At 56.2% G+C, this 23,462-nt stretch overlaps 2 protein-coding genes across 22 annotated transcripts in view; one reads left to right on the top strand and one right to left on the bottom strand.

Moving 5' to 3' along the window:
- WDR20 (WD repeat domain 20) overlaps positions 1-20,470 on the top strand; it is a 64,236-nt gene extending 43,766 nt beyond the window's left edge. For 3 of the 13 annotated variants that reach the window (XM_043489704.1, XM_043489702.1, XM_043489705.1), the window contains 2 exons: positions 9,942-11,201; positions 19,663-20,470. In XM_043489704.1, coding sequence (XP_043345639.1) covers positions 9,942-11,201; positions 19,663-19,716 — 1,314 coding nt within the window. In that variant the 3' untranslated portion in view covers positions 19,717-20,470. Of the gene's footprint in view, positions 1-1,734; positions 1,813-9,941; positions 11,860-19,662 lie in introns of those variants that run through there. The other 10 variants (XM_043489707.1, XM_043489706.1, XM_043489713.1 and 7 more) reach the window with 8 other exon arrangements.
- Positions 20,471-22,027: 1,557 nt separating this feature from the next.
- The window catches only part of MOK (MOK protein kinase), a 41,123-nt gene continuing 39,688 nt past the window's right edge, over positions 22,028-23,462 (bottom strand). For 7 of the 9 annotated variants that reach the window (XM_043490308.1, XM_043490304.1, XM_043490311.1 and 4 more), the window contains 2 exons: positions 22,606-22,794; positions 22,028-22,527 (listed from right to left, as the gene is read on the bottom strand). In XM_043490308.1, coding sequence (XP_043346243.1) covers positions 22,447-22,527; positions 22,606-22,794 — 270 coding nt within the window. In that variant the 3' untranslated portion in view covers positions 22,028-22,446. The remainder of the gene's footprint in view (positions 22,528-22,605; positions 22,795-23,462) is intronic. The other 2 variants (XM_043490306.1, XM_043490305.1) reach the window with 2 other exon arrangements.

Consider the following 23,462-nt stretch of genomic DNA (forward strand, 5'->3'; position numbering starts at 1 on the left):
TGCATGGTCTTAAAGTTATTAACTTGAACAGAAGTACACTATAGATTCTGGTTTTTAAGAAATAACTTTGTTTGGGAAGGAGTACCCCACTTGACGACTGCGGTGGAAACTCTGATTCTCTGCAGCCCCCGTGGCATGTGCTGCCCATGCGTGCCCAGTGTCTGCCCACGGTGCTCCTGTCGGACTTGGCCAGTGGGTTTGGTGAACTCTTTTGAAACATGCCATCTCCTCTTCTAGTTTCATCTGGGTTGACTGGAACAAAACTTGCCATCTGGACTGACAAACTAGAGAGGAAAAGTATTTAATCCCATTTTCTGTTAAAAAAAAAAAATCTTAAGCAGCAAATTATTCTGTTTACCTGAGCATTTTATTATCAGCATCTGAGGGAGTGATTTCTGAGCATCTGGATGATTTGAGAGGAGGGTGGTGGCGGGGGGAGTGGGGACACAAAACTGGACTTGTCTGCGTTCTTAGTAGAAACGGTGAGCCTGCATCCTTGTGGGGTCTGTCTGTGTTTAGGTGGGGACGTTTTTCAAGGGGGAGGGGATTAGAGCCATGTAAAGGGTGGTTGGTAAACAAGGTCGGGAGGCCACCCGGCTGTGGATGGCACAGAATGCCTCTTGAAGAACAAGACGGATTTGTGTGCCATCGCTGGAGGTGGGGGTGCAGCAGAGGCCCCAGGGCCCTGAGAGGACTCGGATGCGTCAGCTCGCCCCATTCCTTACTCAGGACAGCTGGGAGCCACGGGCTGGAAAGCAGCTCCCCACCCTCAGGGAGTGAAGCGGAGTTACCTCCTACTCTCTGTACATTTTATTTGGAAAGTGGCTGTTCAAAGTGAGAGGATTGTGTGTGGTTTAATGCCAGCTTGGCATTTAGAGCTCAAGGCTGAAATTGATTGCCCTTCACAGTGAGGGTGTTCTTTGGCCATATGGATGGCATTCTCATCAGATTTTGGTCAGGATGTCTCAGAGACAGGGTCATCGGAGGTTTGTTTCTCAGAGGGTGCTGGGGATGGTGGTTGAAGCAGTGGTTAGGCTGTGCTTTGCATTCATGTGAGACTTGGAGGTTTCCGAGTATTTCACCTGCTTCCTCTGCAGGGAGGGTGGGCTGTTGTCTCTACCGTGCAGATAGGGAATTAGAGAGAGGGTAAGTGAGTCGTCCAGAGCCGGCAGCAATTTGATGATATATTTGGATCCAGATATTAATTCCACGCGTCCTTACTGGCCATAGATTGTAAGCCCCATCATAGCTGGTTGCCATATGGGCCTTGTCACCTCCACAACTCACTGTTCTGTGAGATGGACAGGGAGGATGTGAAACGTGTGTTATGAACAAAGTATCAAGAGAGGTGGGTGTTAACTGCAGTCTTTAGGATGTACCAGATATCATAAAATAAAAACAAAAATTTAGTGGGGGGAGTTTGAGAAAGCTTCCAGAAGGGGACATTTGACCTGAGTTTGAAAGATGCAGAGGAGTTGGAGGAGGAAGAGAAGGGCCTTCGAAGCTGGCGAAAACAGCTTAGCATGTGGAGGAACATGAGGCAGACATAAGGGTCCAGACCTCAGTGCGTGGACCTTGGAGTGGCCGGAGGTGAAGCTGGACGGGTGAGCCGGAAGCAGATTGTAAAAGCCTTTTGTGACACGTGAGAAGTTTGGATTTGACGCTGGAGGCTGTGGGGCAGCTTTGGGGTTTTACTTAATGAAGGGAGTGACAGGATTAAATGTGTTTTTTTAGAACTCTTGTCAGCACTTGGGGAAGGTGGATTGGAATGAAGATAGCGAGACGAGTGAGGAGGCTCTAGTGGCTGTCCAGGTGAGAGCTGAGGCCCTGACCCGGAGTTGGGGCCGTCTCCTCCTCCATCCGCCGCACGTGGGGGCCGGCCGCGCGCAGAGAACACGCCCCTGTGTCTCCCCTTGGGGGGGCGGGGGAGAAGTGTGAAGAACGCCACACACGCGCGCGCGCACACACACACGGCACATGGTGGTGACGTGTGATGTCAGAGGAGACAGTGGGGCTGAGGGAGAGAGACAGACACGCTAGGACGGGGGCACTTCTCGGAGGAGGTGGTGTGCTGTGAGCCTCACTCACGTGAGAAGGCGCCCCAGGTGTGGAGCTGGAGCGGCAGCATTCTCACAGGAGGGAGGGCAGGGGCAGGCTCTGTGGGAATGAGCCTGGGGCCAGGAGACCTGCGAGAGGTGTGGAGTGAGGGCCTGGCCTGGGTCGCCACTTGGCCTGCGTGCTGGGATCTCACACAGGGGGGCAGCAGGTGGTCTGCTTGGAGTTTTTGCAGATTACTCTGGCTCCGTCTTGGAGACGGAGTTGGAGAGATGGATGAGCAGATGCTGGGTTTCTGGCCCACTTGGCGCGCTGGGTGAGAGGGAGGGAGCAGGTGCTAGAGCAGACTGAAAGGTCAGGGCTCCTCTTCCTGCTTGTCAAGCTTGAGAGGCCAGTGGGGGTTGGGTACGTGGATCTGGAGCTCCAGACTAGAGGTAAATTCTGGGAGCGGTCAGCATATAGATAGTAATCACATCCCTGAGATGAGATGGCAGGTCTCCGGAGAAAGCACAATAAGAGCAAAGACATGTCTGCTGCGTCCTGGACATGTCTAGGACTGAGCCCTGTTTATACTCTGAGGCTCCAGCCATCTGTTCATTGCCTGCAAAGGGCATTTGCAACAGTCAGTTTATTACCATGAAATTTGCAGACGCAGAGTGCGGTGGCTAAGAACGTAGGTCCTTGAACCTGAGCGCCCAGAGCACAGACAGCAACTCTGCACCTTCCTGCCCGCAGGGTGTGGGTCTGTTCCATTGTGTCTCCTCAGCCGGAAGGTGGATAGACCAGTCCCCAGCTGGAGGTGTGGTGAGGATGAGAGGTCTGGGAGCCTGGAGCACCAGCCCTGGGGAGAGCTCGGGGAAGTTGCACGCACGGGGAAACCCGGAGGTTCCTTTCACCGGGGGTTGGAGGAAAAGCTGTTTGGGAGGTGAGGTAGCAGCAGTTTTGAAGGAGAAGCACAAATAATTTTCCAGAACAAGAGGGTAAGAGCAGGGCAGCACAGTCAGAGAAGGAACACTTGTCAGGTGATGGGGACTGTTTATCCTGACTGCGGTGTCTGTCTGTCTGTCTCCCTCGTCTGAGGGCTGCTCAGCCTCCCGGGATGCACGTGCCCCCGTGTGTACACACGCTGCAGCACTGGTTACTCCAGCCTTGCCTGCTTTCCGAGGGTGTCTGCTACGTGAGAGAAGAGTAGATGTTTGGGTGGACGGGTAGGTGGGTGGGTGAGTGGAAATGAAGTTCTAGAAATCCACGTTAGACCAAAGATGGATGAAAATTTCTGTCTGGGAATAGAGTGTATCTTAAAAGGTGATTTTTCTGCCCATTGAATGAAAAGTTTTAAATACTTGTTTATACAAAAAATTGGGACAGAGAGAAGTACCAAAAAGATGGGAAAACATGACCTGTGAATCCCAGTGCTCACTGGTAGCTTTATCATCTTTGTGATTTTTTATGTTTTCTAAGAGGTGAAATTGTCAGACTAACACCTTCCATTAGGGATGCTGGCAGCCTTCACCTCCCGGTCTAGCCCTCAGTCCATCCAGTTCTTCTTGGGCATCAGAGGTGCCCTCCGGGCCATCCTGGCCACAGCAAGAGCTTGGCTGCGTGCCAGTGGAGCTCCGCCCAGGGGGAAGGCAGGACCCTGCCCTTCCAGCCTCCCTTCAGGAGTGCCAGCCTGAGGCTGCTTTCTGCAGTCCTTCAGGGTGGGCTTCGGGCTGCTCCTTGGTGTCACCCCTGTCTCTGACGGGCCTTGGAGCATCTCATGTTCTCTGGTCAGTGTCTTGGCACTTCTGATGAGCTCCCAGACCATGCCCCCTCCTTCATAGTAAGAGCTACTAGTGGGAGGGGGTCACCCAGGTCAGCATTCAGCCTTGCGTGGACACCCCAATGGGGTGTGGATCTGCTTTTTCATTACTAATGATTACAGTGTATTGGGGAGGAAGAGACGTAAAGTTGCAGTTTCTGTGTGGTGATGAACTCAGTCCTGTTCGCCTTTGTAAAAGTTCTGATTATGTCAGGACTGAGTCCACTGACTAGTAACTTGAGAGGATTTTCAGGTGTGTCTGATTGCTGGGTGGATGGAAAATCTCAGAAGACCTGGTCATCTCAGCCTCTGGCATCCCTGGCGCGTGATGAGAGCCCCTGTCGTTGACTGACTCCTCCCTCGCAGGTTGTGGCCAGGGCAGTAGGGCACAGGCTGTGGGCTCCTTGGTGGACAGCCAGCCTGCTGCTGCCCGCGGCTGGGCCTTCTTCTCTTCACCTCACGCCCCCGGGGCAGGGAGGAGAGGGGCCCAGTTCCGCAGTATTCTGTCTAGTTACCCGGCCAAAGAGTGGTTCTGGGCACATCGTTAGTCTTGTTTCTGTTGCTTTTTTTAATCAAAGGAAGGAAATGGGCATGTAATGATCTACTCCTTGAAGTTTTAACATTGATAAAAGTGACATTTGATCCTCTTTCCCAGGCTTTGAAATCCCCTCTCCTGATAGTGCTTCCTGAGGGAGCAGCGTCTGTAAGTGCTTTTACAGAATAAAGGCCTTGGTCACTGTTTTTGCTTGTGGCTACATTGTGGCTTTTCCAGTAGCTGCTGTGGCTTTTGAATTGTTTTAGTGTTTTTGTTATAAATTAACAACCTGCATTATAAAATGCATACCCATCCCTCCCCAATAATTTTTTTCCTGCTTATCATGTTGACATCAGTGACAAATAAAGAGTGTGTGCTTTAGAAAGTTTCATTTTAGCAGTGATGGCTTTAATATGGTTACAGGTTTATTTTTATTCTTGTTTCCTTTATACTAGTTTCGTATAGTTACAAATCTTGTTTGTGAATGCTATTGATGATGGTTGTTTCGATGCTTGTTGGGTTTCTTCACTGGATTAATTTTAGAAATGAGATGGTTTCTTCTGCATCCAGAATGGGTGATTACCAGGGAAGAGAGTGGGTGAGGGAGCCCACTTCCTGGGCAGGTGTCTTGGCATGCAGACCTGGCATACTAATGCTCAGATTATGGACATTACTGGATTTTATGGGAGTGATCATGGCAGTAGGCCTTGGAGCGTTTTGGTGTTTTCCTGTTTAATGGAGAGCCCGGCGGCGATGCTAGGTGACCTGAGAGCCTGCCTGCTGTGTCCTTCCCGCTGGGTGGCCCTCCTCAGCCTCTCCTCTGCAGCCTTGGAGCAGGGGCTGGTTTCTCCTGGCCCCACCGCCAACCCTGTGCCGAGAGGGGGGCGTGGGGGCGGGGAGCAGGGCCCCTGGCCTGGCCCACGCTCACAGTGGCAGTTCCTTCCTCTCCTCACGGGACTTCCGGCTTATTTTCTCTGCTTGCCTGGGTTTGGGCCCGCTCACTGTGAGGCGTTCGTCCCCAGAGTTTACACCCTGCTCCTCTTGGGCGCCTCCTGCCTTGGCCGTCTGAGTGTCACGTGTCTGGCGGTCGCTGTCCACAGCCAATTTCCCCGTCCTCCCCGCTCATCTTCCTCAGCTCCTTAACTCGGTGGGGGCACGTGGACTTCTCCCAGCATGACCGCCGTCCGCTCCTTTCTGCCACACCTCTCCCAGGCGCGGCCCCTCAGCTCCTCGGAGTCTGTTCAGAAGCCTCCCCCGCTCCGCCCAGCCTCACCCACTGGGAAACTGTCCGTCCTGCCACCGCCTCTGGTTGAGTTTAAGAGCTTCTTGTCTGGGGACAGTTGTCACAGGCTCCGGGGCAGTCTCTCTCCACCTGCACCGTTCTCTGCCTCCCGATGGGGGATTCCGCTTGGTTCTGTGACTTCCCTTTTCAGATATCTTCTGTGCCACCACTGTTCGCAGCAGCATTGCTGCAGTTTGAGCCACAAATTCAATTTAAAATTCTAATAGCCACAGTAGATCATTTAAAAAATAGGTGAAGTTGATATTTTATCTAATACATCCAAATATTGTTTTAGCAGCTAATCAATATAAAATTATAAATGAGGTGGTCTCCATAGTTTCCCAGGTCTTCCGAGTTCAGGGTGAACTGTGCCCTGCAGCCTGTCTCACTCTGGGCCAGTCACTTTCAAGGGCTCGGGGCTTCAAGGTCACAGCCCAGAGCCCTTAGCCTGGGACTCCGTGTCCTTGAGTCCTGGCTCATGATTGCATATCTGACTTCCGGCGCTTCTCGGGTGCGCCAGTGGACAGGGGTGCCGCGCACATCCCCGAGCTGCCTGCGCCCAGCCTGGGCGCCTGCCTCTCCCCGGCCGCCTCGCCCCTCCTCTGCCCAGCAGCTCCTCACAGAGGACCTCGGGTTTTGCCAAGAGTGTTTTTCCAACATAAACATGTGCTCGTCCAGCTCAAGGCCTCATTGAAACTGGAGAATTGAAGCACAGCAGGGAAATCCCATTCCTTAACTTTGAGAACTAAGATGCCTTACCCTGTTTACTAGACATTTTCTAGAACAAAAGTACACCCTTAGGGTTCTGAGACTGGGCTGCATTCGTTATAGTTATTGAACAGGGTGTTCTAGGTATTTGTTTCTTGATTTCTGTTCTTTTTGTTAAACCCAAGCCAAGAACAGTATGAAATAATAGCCCAGAGCAGCTTGGTTCAGTGACTCCTAGCCAGCCCGGGACGCGTGTCCCGCACCTCACCTGGGGCTGCGCCCTGGCCTGGCCTGACAGTCGGGGCTGAGGGCCTGTGCCGGGAGTCGCCTGGCGGGTCTCCAGGACGACAGTGCGCGGTTCGCTCCCTGTCTGCACCCTCGCTGCCCTCCTGCGCGGACGCCCTGCTGCCGCCTGCCGCCGCTGTCCGCTGCCCTTTCCTTCTCGGCTCGGCGAGCTCCCAGGCCAGGGCGCAGGCCCCCAGGCACTCCTGTGGGGCTGAGTCCCTCCCTCCCCACGCCTGCTCGGTGTCCGCTCACAGCAGACCCTGTCCATTCCCCTCCTTTTCATCCCTCGTGAACGCGAGTTCCCGCGGGAAGGGACGGCTGTCGGTGGTGAGCAGAGTCAGCTGTCGTCTGTGCTCAGTGCAGGAGTGAGTGGGCGGGAGTGGGTGGGGAGCGGGCGGGCCTGCAGGAGCCTCGCAGAGCCTGTCCCCTGGGGGGTGGCAGGGCACTCCTGCCTGCCTTCCTGTGGACAGCGGGACACCCGCACCCTGCTGGTGGGAGTAGGCGTTGCCGCATCCTCCGTGGGAGGTAACTTGGCGATCCCTGTAAACAGTCACCAGCGCGTGTGCCTTCTGACCCAGCCGTTCCACTCGGCCTGGACCTTGCAGATGTGTGTTTGCAGGTGAAAGCCGACGCACGCACTGGTTAGTCTTTGCCACGTGAGTGTCCGTTAGCGGGAGCTTTTCAGTTACAGCTCAGCGCATCCGTGTCGTGAGTCCTCTGCACTGTAGGAAGGAACGAGGAGGCTGTCTTCGGACGAGTACCGACGGATGCGCGTGACGCGTGGCTGGGTGAGAAAGCACAGGTGCAAATGGTGCAGAAGAGGAAACGGGGCCCACATGTACCTGTGATCGCCTTGTCCAGACAGGGAGACCCTGGAGACAGACAGGATCAGCAACAGTGATTCTGGGGCGGGGAGACGCGTGTGAGTGAGGCTTTCGGCTGGACACTTATATATGTGAATTATGACTGTGTCACCTATTTAAAAAACAAAAGCTTATGTCGGGGTCGTCCTGAGGACGAAAGAGCGTGTGTGCAGAGCGTCGTGCTCAGGGCCTGGCCGCAGAGCAGATCCTCTGGTCAGAGGTCAGCACCGCCGTCCCGACGGGCCCGCCACGCGCCCAGACCCACGTGCCCTGAGACGAAGAGGGCCTTGTCCCCGCTTTTGCACGCAGGCTGGTGGCAGGCTGAAGGGGCAGAGCATGGGAGAAGCCCTTTCCACAGTGGAGTTGGAGCTGTGGGCCGTTGATTTGGTTGGTTTGCAGGTGGTGAGGTGTGCCGTGTCTGTGGTGCCCCAGCAGGGCGCGGAGGTGGGCTCAGGTTCAGCCCCTAAGTTATATCCGCGTGTGTACTTAGAGCAGTCTCAGCACTCCTTTTAAACATGGAATACTCTTTAAATGTATTTTGGCACTCCAGTAACATGTATTTTAATAATGGTGCCATGATTCTTTATCTCCATACCTCACAGTTGCAGAGAAATGCCATTTTTATTTGATAGCATTACAATTTTGAGTTCTAATGGAGTAATTTTTGCTCTGTCTTTTTAAGCCAAAAAATAAAACTTTTTCCTAACCATAGTGCTAGATATTCTTGTGTCCATCCTTAAATGGAGAAATGTTGGAAAGATCGAGATGAGGCTTGGTTGTGGTGAGACGTGAGGTGCGGGAGTTGAGGCCACACGCAGCTGGGCAGGGAGCGGCAGCAGCCTGGCTCCCAGCTCGAGTCGCCTCTGTAGCTGCCCCGCGAGGCCCTGGCTGGGAGGTGAGCCTCACGGCCCTGGGACCCTCGGCCCACAGGCAAGTCACAGTTCGAGAGGCAGCCTGGGCCCGCTGGGTACAGCAAGGCCTGGGGGCTCATGAGGTGCCCCCGACCTCCGTGGAAACCCTGGCAGAGCAGCCTGGGCTTGCAGGTGGTTGGCGCTGGCACAGGTAAGCTGCTGTATCGGCGGGTCCCGGGCTGGAGAGGAAGGACACGAGGGTGACCGTGTGGCTGTGAAATCGCAGAGCTGGTGATACCTCCTGCTGCTTGTAACCCTCGCCCAGTGCACTGTCCCCAGCCCCTGGCCCTTGCACCTCATGGGGTCAGGGCTCCCCGCTCCTCCCTAGCTGGGGACAGGTTGACCACCTCCCTTCCGGGGCCTCATTTTCTGTGACTTTCTGTAGAGATGCAACAGACGCACGGCGCAGAGCCGCCCAGGCAGGAGGCCCTGTGTCTTGGCGAGCTTCCCGTCCCTGTGGTCCATGCCCCCTGAGGCTCAAGTCGGGGAATCCCAACCACACAGGGGAAGTGGGAGCGTGATCGCCCCCCAAGCCCGAGGGCTCCCAAGGCACCAGTTACGGAGGTGGCAGCAGGACCTGCTGAGAACTTAGGGGTCCTGGGAACTCCCAGTGGTTTCTGGTGCTGTGATTTGGGGGCCAGTGAGCCCCATGCAAAGTCTAAGCAGGGGCACATAGGTGGGGGTCATCCTTTGAGGAGTTTCTGCTTTTGCCTTTTATTCTTTTGATTTTAAAGGCAAGATTCCTGATCTGTGCCTGTTAAAGTTGGTCAGTGGATCAAAAATAAGCGTGGGGTAGAGTGGTAGTGATTAGGTGTTAGTCACCTGTTAATGTTCTTAAACACTGCCTTGTTCCAAAGAAGGTGGAGGGATGGCCTATAAGGATACACACAAGACAAGGATGGCGAGTGAGGCAGTCAGTGAATCAGGGCTGAGGTCAGAGCCCAGGGAGGTGTGCGTTCCTGTCCTGGGTGTTGCTGGCTGCACATGGACCGACCCCCAGGAGTCCGAATGGGTGGGTACAGTGAAGACGGGCCCCAGGGGCGGTGAGGGCATGATGCAGCAGAGCGGTGTGCCTGGGGAGGCACAGCACTCAGCCGGGGGGCCCTCGAGGCTTGCCCGGGGGCCGCGTAGCAGGGACGCTTGCAGGTGCTGGAGTCCCAGACCCCGGGCTCCCAGAGTCAGACGTGTGACATGCCCAGGGCCGTCCTCCCCGGCGCCTCCCGCGCCTGGCCCAGTGTCACGCGGGCACAGACTAGGCTCCCAGCAGGAGGTGTCGACTGACACCCTCAGCGCAAGCCAGTGTCCCGGCACCTCCGTGCAGTCCTAGAAGGCGATTCCACAAGGGGCCAAATGCCCTTCGCTGGCCTGCCCGCGGGCTGGGGCGTGGAATGCCTGGACGGACGTGTCCCTTCTCACCGAGAAGCAGACAAGGTTTCTTGCTGGAAACGTAGGCCTTGAAAACTTCTCCATTGTGATAACGTGTTCTCCTTTGTCTTCACAGAGACTAATAGACAAGTCACGAGTAACCTGTGTCAAATGGGTTCCTGGTTCGGAAAGCCTTTTCCTAGTAGCCCACTCGAGTGGGAACATGTACTTGTATAATGTGGAGCACACTTGTGGCACCACAGCCCCCCACTACCAGCTCCTGAAGCAGGGGGAGAGCTTTGCCGTGCACACTTGCAAGAGCAAATCCACGAGGAACCCTCTCCTCAAATGGACGGTGGGCGAGGGGGCCCTCAACGAGTTTGCTTTCTCCCCAGATGGCAAGTTCTTGGCGTGTGTGAGCCAGGACGGCTTCCTGCGGGTGTTCAACTTTGACTCGGTGGAGCTGCACGGCACCATGAAAAGCTACTTTGGAGGCTTGCTGTGTGTGTGCTGGAGCCCCGACGGCAAGTACATCGTGACGGGCGGCGAGGACGACCTGGTGACCGTCTGGTCCTTTGGAGACTGCCGCGTGATTGCACGGGGCCATGGGCACAAGTCCTGGGTCAGCGTGGTGGCCTTTGACCCCTACACCACCAGCGTGGAAGAGAGCGACCCCATGGAGTTCAGCGGCAGCGACGAGGACTTCCAGGACCTTCTTCACTTCGGGAGAGACCGAGCGAACAGCACCCAGTCCCGGCTGTCCAAGCGGAACTCGACCGAGAGCCGGCCTGTCAGCGTCACGTATCGGTTCGGCTCCGTGGGCCAGGACACGCAGCTGTGCCTGTGGGACCTCACGGAAGACATCCTCTTCCCCCACCAGCCCCTCTCGCGCGCGCGGACACACACGAACGTCATGAACGCCACCAGCCCCCCGGCGGGCAGCGCCGGGAACAGCGTGCCCACGCCGGGCAGCGCCGCGCCGCCCCCGCTGCCGCGGTCCAACAGCCTCCCGCACGCCGCCGTCTCCAGCGCCGGCAGCAAGGGCAGCGTGGCGGACGGCGCCATCGCCGCTGGGGTCAGCAAGTTCGCCACGCTCTCGCTGCACGACCGGAAGGACAGGCACCACGAGAAAGACCACAAGCGGAACCACAGCATGGGACACATCTCCAGCAAGAGCAGCGACAAGCTGAACCTCGTCACTAAGAGCAGGACGGACCCCGCCAAGACTCTGGGGACGCCCCTGTGCCCCCGCATGGAAGACGTGCCCTTGTTAGAGCCGCTCGTCTGTAAAAAGATAGCACATGAGAGACTGACTGTGTTAATTTTTCTTGAAGACTGTATAGTCACTGCTTGTCAGGAGGGGTTTATTTGCACATGGGGAAGGCCTGGTAAAGTGGTAAGTTTTAATCCTTAATGCTGCACCAGATCTAGAACTTGAATAGGTAGTGATTTTTTCTTGCGGGAGGGGTGGGGTGTACAATGAATGTGAATGATACTTCTTATTCTTAATGTAAATCTAAATGCATCAGAGCCATAATTTTGGATACTGCATGCCATATAATTCCGAATCATTTGATAATTCACCTTAGAACGTTTAAAAAATATAATCAAACTAATTGCCAGCCAAGTCAGTCGCCCTCCTGCGAGTATAGAGCCCCGCGGTGAGCCTCCCTGTGTTAGACTGTTTCGATTGTAGGAAAATCATGCCAGTGTGGGGAAACAATGACCTTAAAATGCTGAAATTAAGATTCCTGCTTTAACTGGGGTATTTTTGCTTAACTACTCAATTAGAATATTGTACACCTGATCAGCGTGTATGTTCAATACAGACGGCCATTAATTGTCATTTATAGTCCAATTTTTTATCTTAATCATAAACTGTTTAGGAATCTATGAAATTTAACTTTAGGAACAAAGTGTTCAGCAGGGTTGATTGATATTATTTTTACATTGTTCTGGCAATCCACAGAAAGAGAAGAGCCTTAATTTTTAAAACCCATTTTAGTCATTTTATGACAATTAAAATTGTTTAATAAACATCTTTTTTCAAAGAAGCAGTTTGTAGCACTTTGATTGAGATTCTGTGCAGTGACTGAAGCACCCACGTTGCCCAGAGCCTGGATGGCCGCCGTGGGCTGCAGCCCAAGGCCGCCGGCCGGGCCGTCAGAAGTGCCTCTCGCCACACAGCCAGGGTCTCGCATGGTGGATGTGATTTGCTTATGTTTTCTCCAGCCAGGGGAAGGAGATTTTCTTTCTTTTTTTTTGTGGGGACATTGGTTGGGTTTTTGTTTGCTTTCTGTTAAGTGAGGCATGTGACCACAGGCCCTCATGAGCCTCCTCAGCTGTTCTGTACAGGCCCCAGGGTTCAGAGAGCTTCCCGCCTCTCCCCCGTTTGGGTTTCAGGTTCCCACCAGAGGCAAAGGGCAGGTGCAGCGTGTCCGTCTTCCGGATCGTTCTTGGAAGGCGCCCCACGTCTGTGTCAGCGGCTCCCCCAGGGGGCCCCCTCCCCGACTTGGCTGCACCCACTTCCAGGGGAGGCCGCTCTGTCTGACCTGATTCCTCAGCACGGGAGTGAGCTGTAGGCGCAGTCGCGTTTTGGCTCACTGTGGACGCGTGGCTCTTGGAGCTGTGTGTTTCATGTCGAGATGATGATTCTCAGTAACTTATTTTGGTCACTTGGGCTTGTATTTCTGTTGTGTACACCTTTGTAATTAAATACAGAGATCCTGGTCATTTATGCTGGTTTGAGTAGTGAATGCGATGCAGCAAAATGGACGCTTGGTTTCTCTGCGGCTCGAGACCCTGGTTGACGCAGCAGCAGCTCTGGAACCCCCGGGCCCCCACCAGTCCCTGCTGCACGCGGTCAGGGCTGGCGCCCCTCACTGTTCGCGGCGGTGTCTGTGACCCGTGACGGCGGAGGCGGTGTTCTTCTGCGTGAGAATTGCGGTCCACGGGAAAGCTAATGTCCTGCCTGCCTTTGTAGATAGTCCTTTGTTCCTAAATGTTAACTGAAGTCAGGTAGCAAAGGCAGCCTTCCTTGCGGAGCATTTCAGCTTTGAGGCTGTCAGATGGAGAGGGAAGCTAACACCCCATGTGCAGTTCTGCGTGCCTGGTAGTATTCCAAGTTCGGTGCCAGAGGCTTGTGTACCTGCATCGTATCAGAAGTTCAGTGTCAAAGGCTTCTGAGGCATTGAGTATGCAGTTTCAAAATTCAGGACTTGATACTGGGCCCAAGTGAAGAGTGGCTGACGCAGGTAAGTGGCCTTTGGGGGTGCGGGGAGAGAGTGCATCTCACATGACTGTCGGTTCTGAGCGCTTTGCAGGCGGGCCCATGTTGCCAAAGCTCTTGCGCTGCGTCGCTTTCTGGCTCCTCCCGCCCTTCATTGTCTGCTGGGTGCTCACCTGGGGTGGTCTGTGGATGGGAGCAGGGTAGCAGGGGCAAGAGAAGGGTGTTGTCGGTTGCTTAAAAAACAAGCTGTGAAACGTGCTGCCGGAAGCCTGTGTCCATCTCCTCCACCCCAAATTTAAAAAGCGTTGTCCTCGCATTGGTTGGGGTTGGGGACTTGGTCAGAGATTCGCTCTTGCAGTGTCTGCGGGTGAGTGTGCCCTTGATGTCTGTCTGTACTCCATCCGGGGCCCCGGCTGGGTTTCGGGAGCTGGGGAGGGGCTGGAAGGCCCAGGCTAGCTCTGGACGGGGCAGGGTCCCTCCGAGGCCCGCCCTGTGCCTGGACGTCCGGAAGAATCCTACTGCTGTCAGGAGGACGGTGCCGGGGGCTCTTCGAGACCAGGACGAAAGTTGCTGGCACTTCAGGGAGGCTGGGGGCACGCAGCACCTCTCCACCGCCCCCGGGTTTGTTTTCAGGGTCCTGGCTCCTGTGGCCTGGGGTCAGGACGGGTTGCTTCGACTCTGAGGGGTTCGAATTGCAGGTGTATAAGGAGCAGTGGCCTGCTGAGGGGGTTCTAGGGAGTGGCCTTTTGCAATTTTTCTCCCCAAACTTTGAGCTTCCTCACTGAAACTCTTCCATGTTTCAGCTTAAACATTATCCTGAGCAAAAATATCTTTTCTAACCTCACCTCTGGAATAAAACAGCTTTAGACAGAATCTGTGACGGCTCAGTCGGCATGATTTTCCATCACGCGCTGAGACGTGTCGATGAAAAAGCACAGAAATAAAGCGCTCAGGGCGGCCCATAAGCCAAGGCCCCCGAGTGGGGGGTCTTCTCTGCCGGCCCTGCTCGAACTCCCTCTTTTCAGTCTTGTAGGAATCCCGGAAGCTAGGGTCGCGTTGTGGCGTGGGTGATTCTGGCTTCTGAACCCCCGGGCCTCCCCAGCCCTGGCCCTTCTCTGCGTTTCTCCTCCCCAGGAGAAGAAAGCCTTGGGAAAACCTTGCCTTCTTTTAAAAGCAAATGTGTAAGAGGGAGTAGGCAGACTCTTTAAAAATAATCAGGAGCTTTGGGTTCTAAATTGACTCGCATCGTGGTGAAGAATCTTAACTTCATCTCTGTGCCGGACCTTCTGGCACTTTGGAAGGGTTCTCCTGTGAGCCCTTGACTTGGAACTGAGGATAAAACCTTAACGGAAGAACACTTGAGGAGTGGAAACACGGGAATAAGGCACCACCGTGACGTTGTCCTGGACACCCAGGAGCAAGGAGGAACAGAGTGCTGCGAAGCCGCCTCCGTTCTTCGGGCGTGCGTGCATCCTCGGCGTTCTGGCCCCTCCACTTCCCGTGGGAAAGAAACCGTCAAGTATTGCATTCGTGCTGGAGATGGGGAAGCTATTTTATTGATGTCCGCACCGGTGGACGAGGTTCTCATCACCTCCTGTCAGAGGGAGGCCTTTGAGTTCTTGGTGCGGAAGCTCAAAGTGTAAGGGGACGCCAAGGGGCCGGTGGAGGGCTCCGGGGAAGGAGGCCTGTGAACACCCAAAGGCCATGTGGGTGGATCCGAGTGTCTGAGGAGGAGCTGGCGGGAGAGGTCGACTGGAGTTCCCAGGAAGGATGCACGTGGGGTTCCATCCTGTGCAGGGGGCCTGGCCGAGGGGGCCTGGCCGCTGGCCCCTGGATAGATCATGGGTGGGGGGGCCTGGCCGTTGGCCCCTGGATAGATCATGGCAGGGGGCCTGGCCGCTGGCCCCTGGATAGATTATGGGGGGAGCCTGGCTGCTGGCCCCTGGATAGATCATGGGGGGGGGCGCCGGCCACTGGCCCCTGGATAGATCATGGGGGTAGCCTGGCCGCTGGCCCCTGGATAGATCATGGGGGGGCGCCCGGCCGCTGGCCCCTGAATAGATCATGGGGGGGGGGGGGCCGGCCACTGGCCCCTGTGCACGGGGCCGGAGGGGAGGCGGTTGGCCCGCTGCGCAGGTCCCGCTGTGCCGGGGTTTCCACTCAGGGGCTTTCCTTCCACCGCGTTGGTGTGTAGGGCTCACTAGTGACCGGAGATGTCTACCTCAGGGCCCACAGCAGGGCAGTCGGCCAGGCCCTCTCCTCGCCCAGCTCACGCACCTGTCACACTAGGCTGCTTGGGACTGTCCCCTGTCCGGGTCGTCAGGGGGGCTCAGCCCCACGCCCCCAGTGCTGGCCGGTGAGAAGGATGGTGAAGGAGGGGCAGGGGTCCGGGTCTCACCTCCAGAAGCACTGGTACCAGCTGTTCCCACTGAGGCTCAGAGCCGAGTTCATGGGTTCCCTCCGGAGAGGGAAGCGGTCCCGCTGGCCCTGACGTTTTATTCATTGCTGCATCTGTTACATGGACTTTGTGTCACAGTTAAAGTCGCTGTCTCTTGGTTTAAATATGTAAAAGAAACTTTTTCTGCATCTTTGGTTTCTGTATACCTAAGTTTATTAAAGGTTACTGTTGTTAGGTGACACTGTATAAAATTGTATTTTACCTTTAGCAAAAAAAAATCCTATGTATTTCTTTTTTTTTTACATTTTCATCTGGTTTCTTGAAAACTTCAATAAATTTCATAAAGAGCCTTCCTAACAGGAAATGTTGGTAAATTAACTGTTGCAATAGTTAATGAAGCTCTAATGTCAGCATTGTTACTTTGTAACTTTAAGAAAATCATGCTTTTGTTTCATTGCCCTGGTTTTTAGCTGTTCGCTTGTCATTGTCACAACTAGACTTACACCATTCTTGATATTCTGAAGAACTTCGGGGTTGTCCTCTGTATAATGACATTAAATAAATGTGTGAATGAATTGTAAATGTAGATAATTTTTCAATAGTTGTTTTCACATCTAAGCTTTAAAAAAAAAATCTCAGTGAACCAAAAAATGAAAAGCTTTTAAATGCTGTAACATTAAGGGCTCTGTTCATGTTTAGAGAACAAATAGCGCCAGGAATTGCTACCTCTTATTACTGGATTCTGAGTTTTTCCTAATTCGAAGCTTACTAAACGAAGTGTTTGTTCTCACCATCGGAGGTATTCCTTGTTTTCTGTGACCTTCCTCTAAGCCGAGTCCCCTGTGGGGAAGGACGCAGGCTGACTGCCGTGAGCTGGTGGCCGGTCTGTGCGGACGCCAGGAGGCCACCCGGCCGGCCGGAGCCCCAGGTGGCGGCGGGCAGGCTTCCTCCTCCAAGTCTCGAACGATTTGGGGGGGCTCTGTCAGCGCTGTTGGGGCCCCCGAGGTCCCCGGTGGAGAGGGAGCTCCGTTAGCGGGCAGCAGGGAAGGGCCGGCCCCTCACCCTGCGCAATGGTACCTCCGTCTTTGGAAGCTTCTCGGCAAGAATTCCGGGCTTGGACCTGCACGTCCCGCCCGGGGCTCGTGGGGGGCTCCCCACTCAGCTGTCACTCCCCGCCGTCTCGTGGGACGTCTGGGCCTGGAACGCGGGGCGGGCGAAGCCTCTGAACACTCCCTCCTGGCCGCCTCTCCCCGGGGTGGGCGACCAGCCTCCCTGGACTCCAGAACCCGCCCGATGGTGCGGCCTCCTGAGAGTGGGGCCTTCGCCTGCCCTTGACTCGGAGCTGCCGGCCGGGAGAGATGTCCAGTTCTCCGCCCTCAGTGTGACCCGCTCCTGCAGAAGCCAGACGCCGTCTCCTCAGCCCTGGAGTAGCTTTTAGGCCCTGAATTGTAGTAGATTCACGGAACTTTAAAAAGACACAGGTGCAACATTTTGATCTTTTAAAAACCAGTAGTTCTTACCTTAAGAAAATTAGTCCCATTTTTTTCTCCCTTGTTTGACTGCTGTTGAAACAGGCAATTCTGGACCAGCGGGTCTCTTTCTGAAAAGGCACAGAAAACCTAGGGGCGCCCAGCCCCACCCCATCTAGTGTCAGCAGCCTCTGACCTGCTTTCAGGTGGAAGCCGCGTAACCCCACTCGCAGTTGGAGGCTCCTGGAAGACGCAGAGGTCCGCAGACCAGAGGGGGTTTCAGATCCGCAGCAGGTCACCGGGCGGGGAGCCTGCAAGCCGCGGGAGAGCCTCCTTTCCCCAGCACGGTGCTCACCGGAGCCCGTAACTGAATATTCCCTAAGAATGTTCCCTTTTCCCCAGATGTCTGTAAACAACATCATCATTTTCTCTGGGTGACTTTTCCCGGGTTGAGTGGCCTCTTTGGAGGAAGTGTGTCACCATCCGTGTGACCTGTCAGTGGGCAGGTCAGGGCTGCCCAAGGGGAGTTGCTCCCTGGAGCCAAGGTGGCAGGCTGTGGTGGGCACTGGGCCTGGGGCAGGGCGGGGCCCAGGTGCCAGGGAATGGCCCAGAGGAGGCGCCGGCGGAGTGAGCCCCTTGCCGCCCCCTCCGCACCCACGTCCTAAAACTGGCTCGTCGAGTCCAGGACCCGAGCCTCACACGCAGCCACTCTGTCCTTTCCTTTGGTTCTCTTATGCAACCGTCTGGGCAGCGGGAGTGGTGGGATTCTTGTGGCTGAATCAGGGAAAACGTATCCATAGCTCGAAGTGGCCCCGGGGGAAGGCAGCCGGGTACTAACTCTCATCGCTTTTGTACCATCTCTGAAAGGGCCTCACTTTACGGAGACTCAGCCCTTAGTCTCCAGGGGCAGTGGGGCAGTTCAGGGGAGCTTCCGGCAGGCTGCCTCAGACCAGAGCCCCAGGGGCGGGTGCAGGCCCACCCACAGGTGAGGCTGACCCGGCACCGGACCTCCGCCCGCGGCCCTTTCCTTCGGGGCTCAGGAGGCTGCTGGTCCGTCTGCAGCAGGACCCGTCCTGGGGCCGGGGCGGGCGACTCAGAGAGTTGATTGACCAGGCCTGGACCAGTGCCACCGGCCCGTCTGCCGGCCACCCCTCGAGGGCCTGAGGGGTGAGTCCAAGGTAGCCGGGGGTGGAGGGAAGCCGTGCTGGGACCCTGGGAGGCTTCGGGACGAGGCCTGTCTCTGGCCTCCGAGACCCTCACTCTCCCTCTTCTTGCTCTCGGGGCCTCAGCAGCGCCACAAAGAAAGATGTGTTCCATGGTTGTAAATCGTTTTTTAGCTGAAATGTTACTTTTTCTAAACATTCTTATGAAACAAGGTTTAATTCTATCAGCTTAGTATTATAATCAAACCCAAACTAAGAACTGGGGTGTTCTGATCAATTTTCATATGAAACCGCTAGCAGGAATAAAGCGGCAACTTTGGTGAGAACAGATCGGCCTCCTGAATGTTAGACTCAGGAGTTGCCGCTGCTCCTGAAGTGGGCTTCCTTGCTGGGGGCTGGTAGGATGGCTCGTGGATTCCGGGCTGGAGAGAGCTGGTGCTTCAGGGGTGTTTGTAAAGCCCTTTCTTGCCAGCTGTTCAGTGTCCGGGGGAGAGACCAGCAGCTTCCCAGCTGTCTGGACAGCTGGACACCAGCAGGGTCTCTGAGGCCAGATGCTCGGTTCTCCTGAGAAAACCCTCAGGGAGGAGGCAGGCAGAAGACAGACCACCCTCAGGAGCGGCCGTCTGAACCGTGCTCCCGGTTCACACGTGCAGCCGGCCTCCCCTCGGGAGTGGTCTGCAGTCTCTGACGGAGGCCCGCCAGTGTGATTCCCCTTTTTCTCACTGTCGCCCGGTAACTAGCTTCTAGACGGAAGCAAAGGCTTAAAGAAATCAGGTGACTTTTCACATCTTGTTTGGGATAGTGTTCACAGACCTGGAAATTTGTAGCTTCCGTGTTGCAATACATGTAACCTTAAGATTATTAATAAATGGATGCCAGACCGTGACGTGCATCCCAGTGAGTGTGAAGAAATATGAGTGCTGGTGGTTGCATGAGGCTCAGCTCTCTCGGGTGCGTCTTGAGCTCGGGGGGCCCCCCGCCCCCACCGGTGCGGTCCCCGCACCCACCGCAGCCGAGTGCCTGCAGGGCCCTGTCCCGTGTCCACCCCCACGGCCCGGCCCTCCTTTCCCTACCCGCTGGGCCCTGTGCGCTGGTGCGGAGGCTGGAGGGGCGCCGCCATCACCACCCTCAGCAGAGCAGACCTTGTAAGAAATGCCTCTAGGCTCTGTTCCTGGACAACACCGGCTCTGGGGGACGGGGCGCAGGCTCTGGGCTGCACTGGGCGAGCTGGCCTGGGAGCCGGGGAACCCCTCGGCGGCCCGAGCTGCAGCCCCTGGGGAGGACAGTGAACAGCACCCCCGCCCAACCCCGGGAGGTGCCCCTCGCCTTTGGGCAGTGATGCTTCAAAGCACCCAGGCCCTGAGAGACCACTCTTGCCCAGGCCAGCCCTGCCCAAAGCGTGCCAGTCAAGCAGCTCAGCGGCCTCCCCCGAGTTAGGGACTAAATACACGGACACAGAGGGTCTGTGAGAAACCCTGGCTCCCAAACCCACACCAGACCCGGCGTGACCCCGGGGCGCTGCTGGAAGGGCTGAGTGACTGTGACTGTCTCTGCTGCCCCGTGTTTTGCTGGATTAATGGAAACTGCTTTGTTTGCAGGGTTTACTGTCAGCCCCAAACCAGGCCACTTCTCCAGGTGGGACTGTAGTGTAGCGACCCCACACCTGCTCGGACGTCCTCGCCCCGGCCCGCGTCTCAAGGGAGCAGCCGCAGCGCAGCACCGGCCGCGTCGGACCTTAAGCAGCGCCGCGTGGAGGGCAGGCCGCGAGGAGGAGCTTGGTGGGCGCGGCGCTGCGCGCCCCAACAAGTTGTTTCCATTTTTAAACTATTCTTTTGGGGCTGCAGTAAAAAAATGAGAAATGAGGTTTTCTTGCTTTTTACTCTAAAATTCAATGTAATTAAAATGTTATATATATATATAATTATACATATATACATAGTGTAAAGTAAAAATGTTTCTTGGACAAGAAATCCCCTTAAATCCAACTGTTTATAAATAGTACTTCACTGTTTCTGCACTGAGTATTTTTAATACTTTAGGTGATCAGGAGACAACCTGGAATGCACTCATAAAGTTGTTACAAGTTGTTTCTTGTAATTCAGGAAGACAAATGCTGCAATCATAGATTTTTAAAAGTTGTTTGCACTTAAAATAGATTAATGCTGTTAAAAAGTTATTTTGAATATGGGTGTAGTGGACTGCCAAGGTGTGGCACAAACATGCCCTTTTTTAATCTGTTAGCATTTATTTTAATACTCTCGCTCCAATGCAGTCAGCTCTGTATTATATGTATAAATAATGTAAGTCGGCAGTTGGGGAAAGGGTCACTTCAGTAAGTAATTTTCATCATCTAAGAGTGATATTTCTAATTCACACAAAGTTAATATTAAAGCTATCTTGAATATACCACTCGTCTGTCTTCCATTAAACCGGCTCATCTGGGGAGATCTCTGCTTCTCTGGCCGCTTCCTGCCATGTCCCCATCTTCAGCCTTGGCGGGCCGCGGCATGACTCTGGTTTCAGCGAACCGTTTTCTCCTTACAGCTTAAAGCCCACGAGCCCACCTTCTGTCGTTGAGCGCTCTCACCCGCGACTCTCTGGTTGTGTGTGAAAATGCTTTGTTACCCATGTGGCGAAAAGGCTAATGAGATGACGTGGGACTTTGATTTGGCTGGAACCAGCTGGCCGGCAGCTCTGAGCACAGGTCGGGCCCACACCCGTGTGCGACCCTGCAGGCGACCACTACGGCGTGCAGCTGCCGAGCGGACACACTGCTGTTACAATCACACACAGCCGAGCCCTCTGAAGGCCTTTATTCGGTCAGGCTCTAAACCATGGTGCCTAAAACACATTTCTCAGGGATCCCAGTAAACCAGGGGCACGTCCCAGTGACGTTAGGCTAGAAAAGATGCGAACACACTGCACTCACTCCCCTGCCATCATCTATGTGAACGTACCCACAGGATCATGCTGCTGTTGCAGAAACACTCCCATCAGCGCAGGTCTTGGCTTCCTTCCCGAGAGGCGAGGAAGGTCGGGGAGCCAGCTCTCCAGCGGCCGCCTCGCCTCACAGCCGGTCGGGTTTGGGTGTACAGAGACCCCCGGCGCCCGGGCAGCAGGGCCAGGTGGCCGCCTGTGCCCGGAGGCCCGGCCAGTGCAGGCCCACGGGGCGCAGAGCCCTGGGGAGGGCGGGGCCCCTGGGGCAGCAGGACTGTGCTGCTCAAACCCGGGAGAGCGGAGCCCCCCGGGGGCCCCAGGACCTCACGGTCCGCCCGGGAGCCCAGCCCAGCACCACGCTGGGGGGACGGGCGCAGTCACTGCAGAGTCCTTCACGTTTCTGTATTTAAAGTGGGTTACGACGTCCCTGAACTGCACTTAGAGCTGCCCTCGCTTGGAGCTGGCTCTGAGCGGGCCCCATCCCCGGCCGCTCCCTCATCTGAGCCCTCAGCGCCCCCGGCTCCCGCCCCCCAACCCTGGACGTGGACCCCAGGCCCTCCACCCTTCTCGGCCTGACGCCACCCCCACATGGGAGGACCCTGAAGCCAGCCCCTCCCCATGCGCCCGGCCCAGAAGGCCCTCAGGCCTCCCCCTGTTCCTGGGCGCCCCGCCCCCGCCCGGGAAACGCCAGCCCCCTACCCTAGGCCCCCCGTCTGTCCCTCCCGTCCCTCCGCCTTTCTGCGGCCACCGCTGCTCTGCCCCGCCCCCCCACCACCAGGGGAAACGGGGCTTCTGTGCCCATTTACTGTCTGCCCCCCGGGCCATCAGAGCCGTGCCCTCTACCCATGGAGGCGACCTGCCCGCGGCCCGCCCCTCGCCCGCTGCCGTGCCGGGCGCCCTCCTCAGGAGGCTGCGCCCAAGTCTCCCCAGCAGAGCCAGTGCCCCTGATGCGCCCACAGAAGTCAGGATAAAGGACGGTCGGGACACGCATTCAACTCGGCAAACAGGAGGATCCGACACCATGAGGACAGCTTACTCTTTAATAAAATCAGGGGTCTCCGGAGGTACAATCTGGAAGCTGAAACGTGCTAAACACTAGCGCTGACGGACTACAGGCGTGCGGAGCCCGTGGTGAACCAGCCTAACACATAGTAACAGTATAATCTCTCTTCTGATTCATATAAAAATTACAAAATATCCCTGCCCCAACCCTTACATTATGAAATGAAATAAAACCCTAGGAGGTGGTTTTACAGATGTATTAGACTTGAACACATAGTAAAGCCGCCCTCTGGACACGGCTGTCTTGGCCAGCGGCCCCAGGCCGAGACAGTGGCGCGGGTCTGGGGGCAGCTCTCCCGGGACAGGACGCCCGGCCCTGGGGAGCCCCCGGCCCGCTCGCTGGCGCGGCGGCGGGGAGCCAGCCGAGCAGGGGGCCGCGGCACTCAGTAGCCCCCACCTCTGCGCTCTATCGTGGGCAGGCGGTACTGTTTCAGGCTGGGCTTGATGTCCTTCTGCGTGTCTGTCTGTCAGAGAGAATGACAGATGCTCAGTGGGGGCCGGGGTGGGCGGGAGCACAGGGCGGGGGGACGAGGGACGCCCACCTTCTGGGCCGCACCGACGCACTTGAGGGGTCTCAGCAGCGGCACCTTCGGGGCGAACACTGACTGCAGGGCCGGGCTGGAGTAGGAGGCCAGCGTGGCCGCTCCCGACAGCTTCAGCCTGGGCAGCTCCATCAGGTAGGCCGGCCCCTGCCTCCGGGGGTGGTTCTCCTCTGGCCTCGCGGGCTGTTTCTACAAACAAGGACGGCCAGGTGAAGGCAGGATGCCAACCCCCCTGCGGGAATTAGGCAGGGCAACAGGGGCGCTCCTACGCTCCTGCCTCACACGATTCTGGACCGCGAGGTGTGACCACACGGTGACTGGCCCACACACGCCGTGTCCCAGGCAGAAAGTCGGGGGCCGCTCCCAGGCCAGGCCTGCGCTGACTGCGGTCAGGGGCAGGGTGCGGTCTTGCGTCCCACTCTGACCCCTGGGTTTGGCCGCGCGGCCTGCAGCCTGCTTCTGTGGCCAGTGAGCTAATGGATTTCACAGCTTTTAACGGCTGAAGAAAATTTCACGGCACGCGAAAACTGTATGAGATTCCAACGTCAGGGTCCAGAGTTTCATCAGACTCCATCTGCACCACGCGTTCACACGAGGTCCAGGCACCGCAGCCGGGAGTGGGCCTCGGCTCTGCCTGCAGGGGGCTCCCTGGGCAGGTGTCGGCAAGGAAAACACGCGCACCTGACCAGCAGGCGGGGCGGCGGGGGGACAGCGGTCACCGGGGCCAAGTGAGGGGCTCAGGCTGGCGGAGTGGGGTGTCCACGGCGGGGCTGAGCGGCTGCCCCCACCCCCCGGAAGATGAAGGGCGGGCAGGCTGCGGGAGAGCGGGAGGCGAGGTTTGAGCTCCGTCGCCTCCT

The sequence above is a fragment of the Cervus canadensis genome, chromosome 17 (assembly GCF_019320065.1).
Source record: "Cervus canadensis isolate Bull #8, Minnesota chromosome 17, ASM1932006v1, whole genome shotgun sequence".
NCBI lineage: Eukaryota > Metazoa > Chordata > Mammalia > Artiodactyla > Cervidae > Cervus > Cervus canadensis.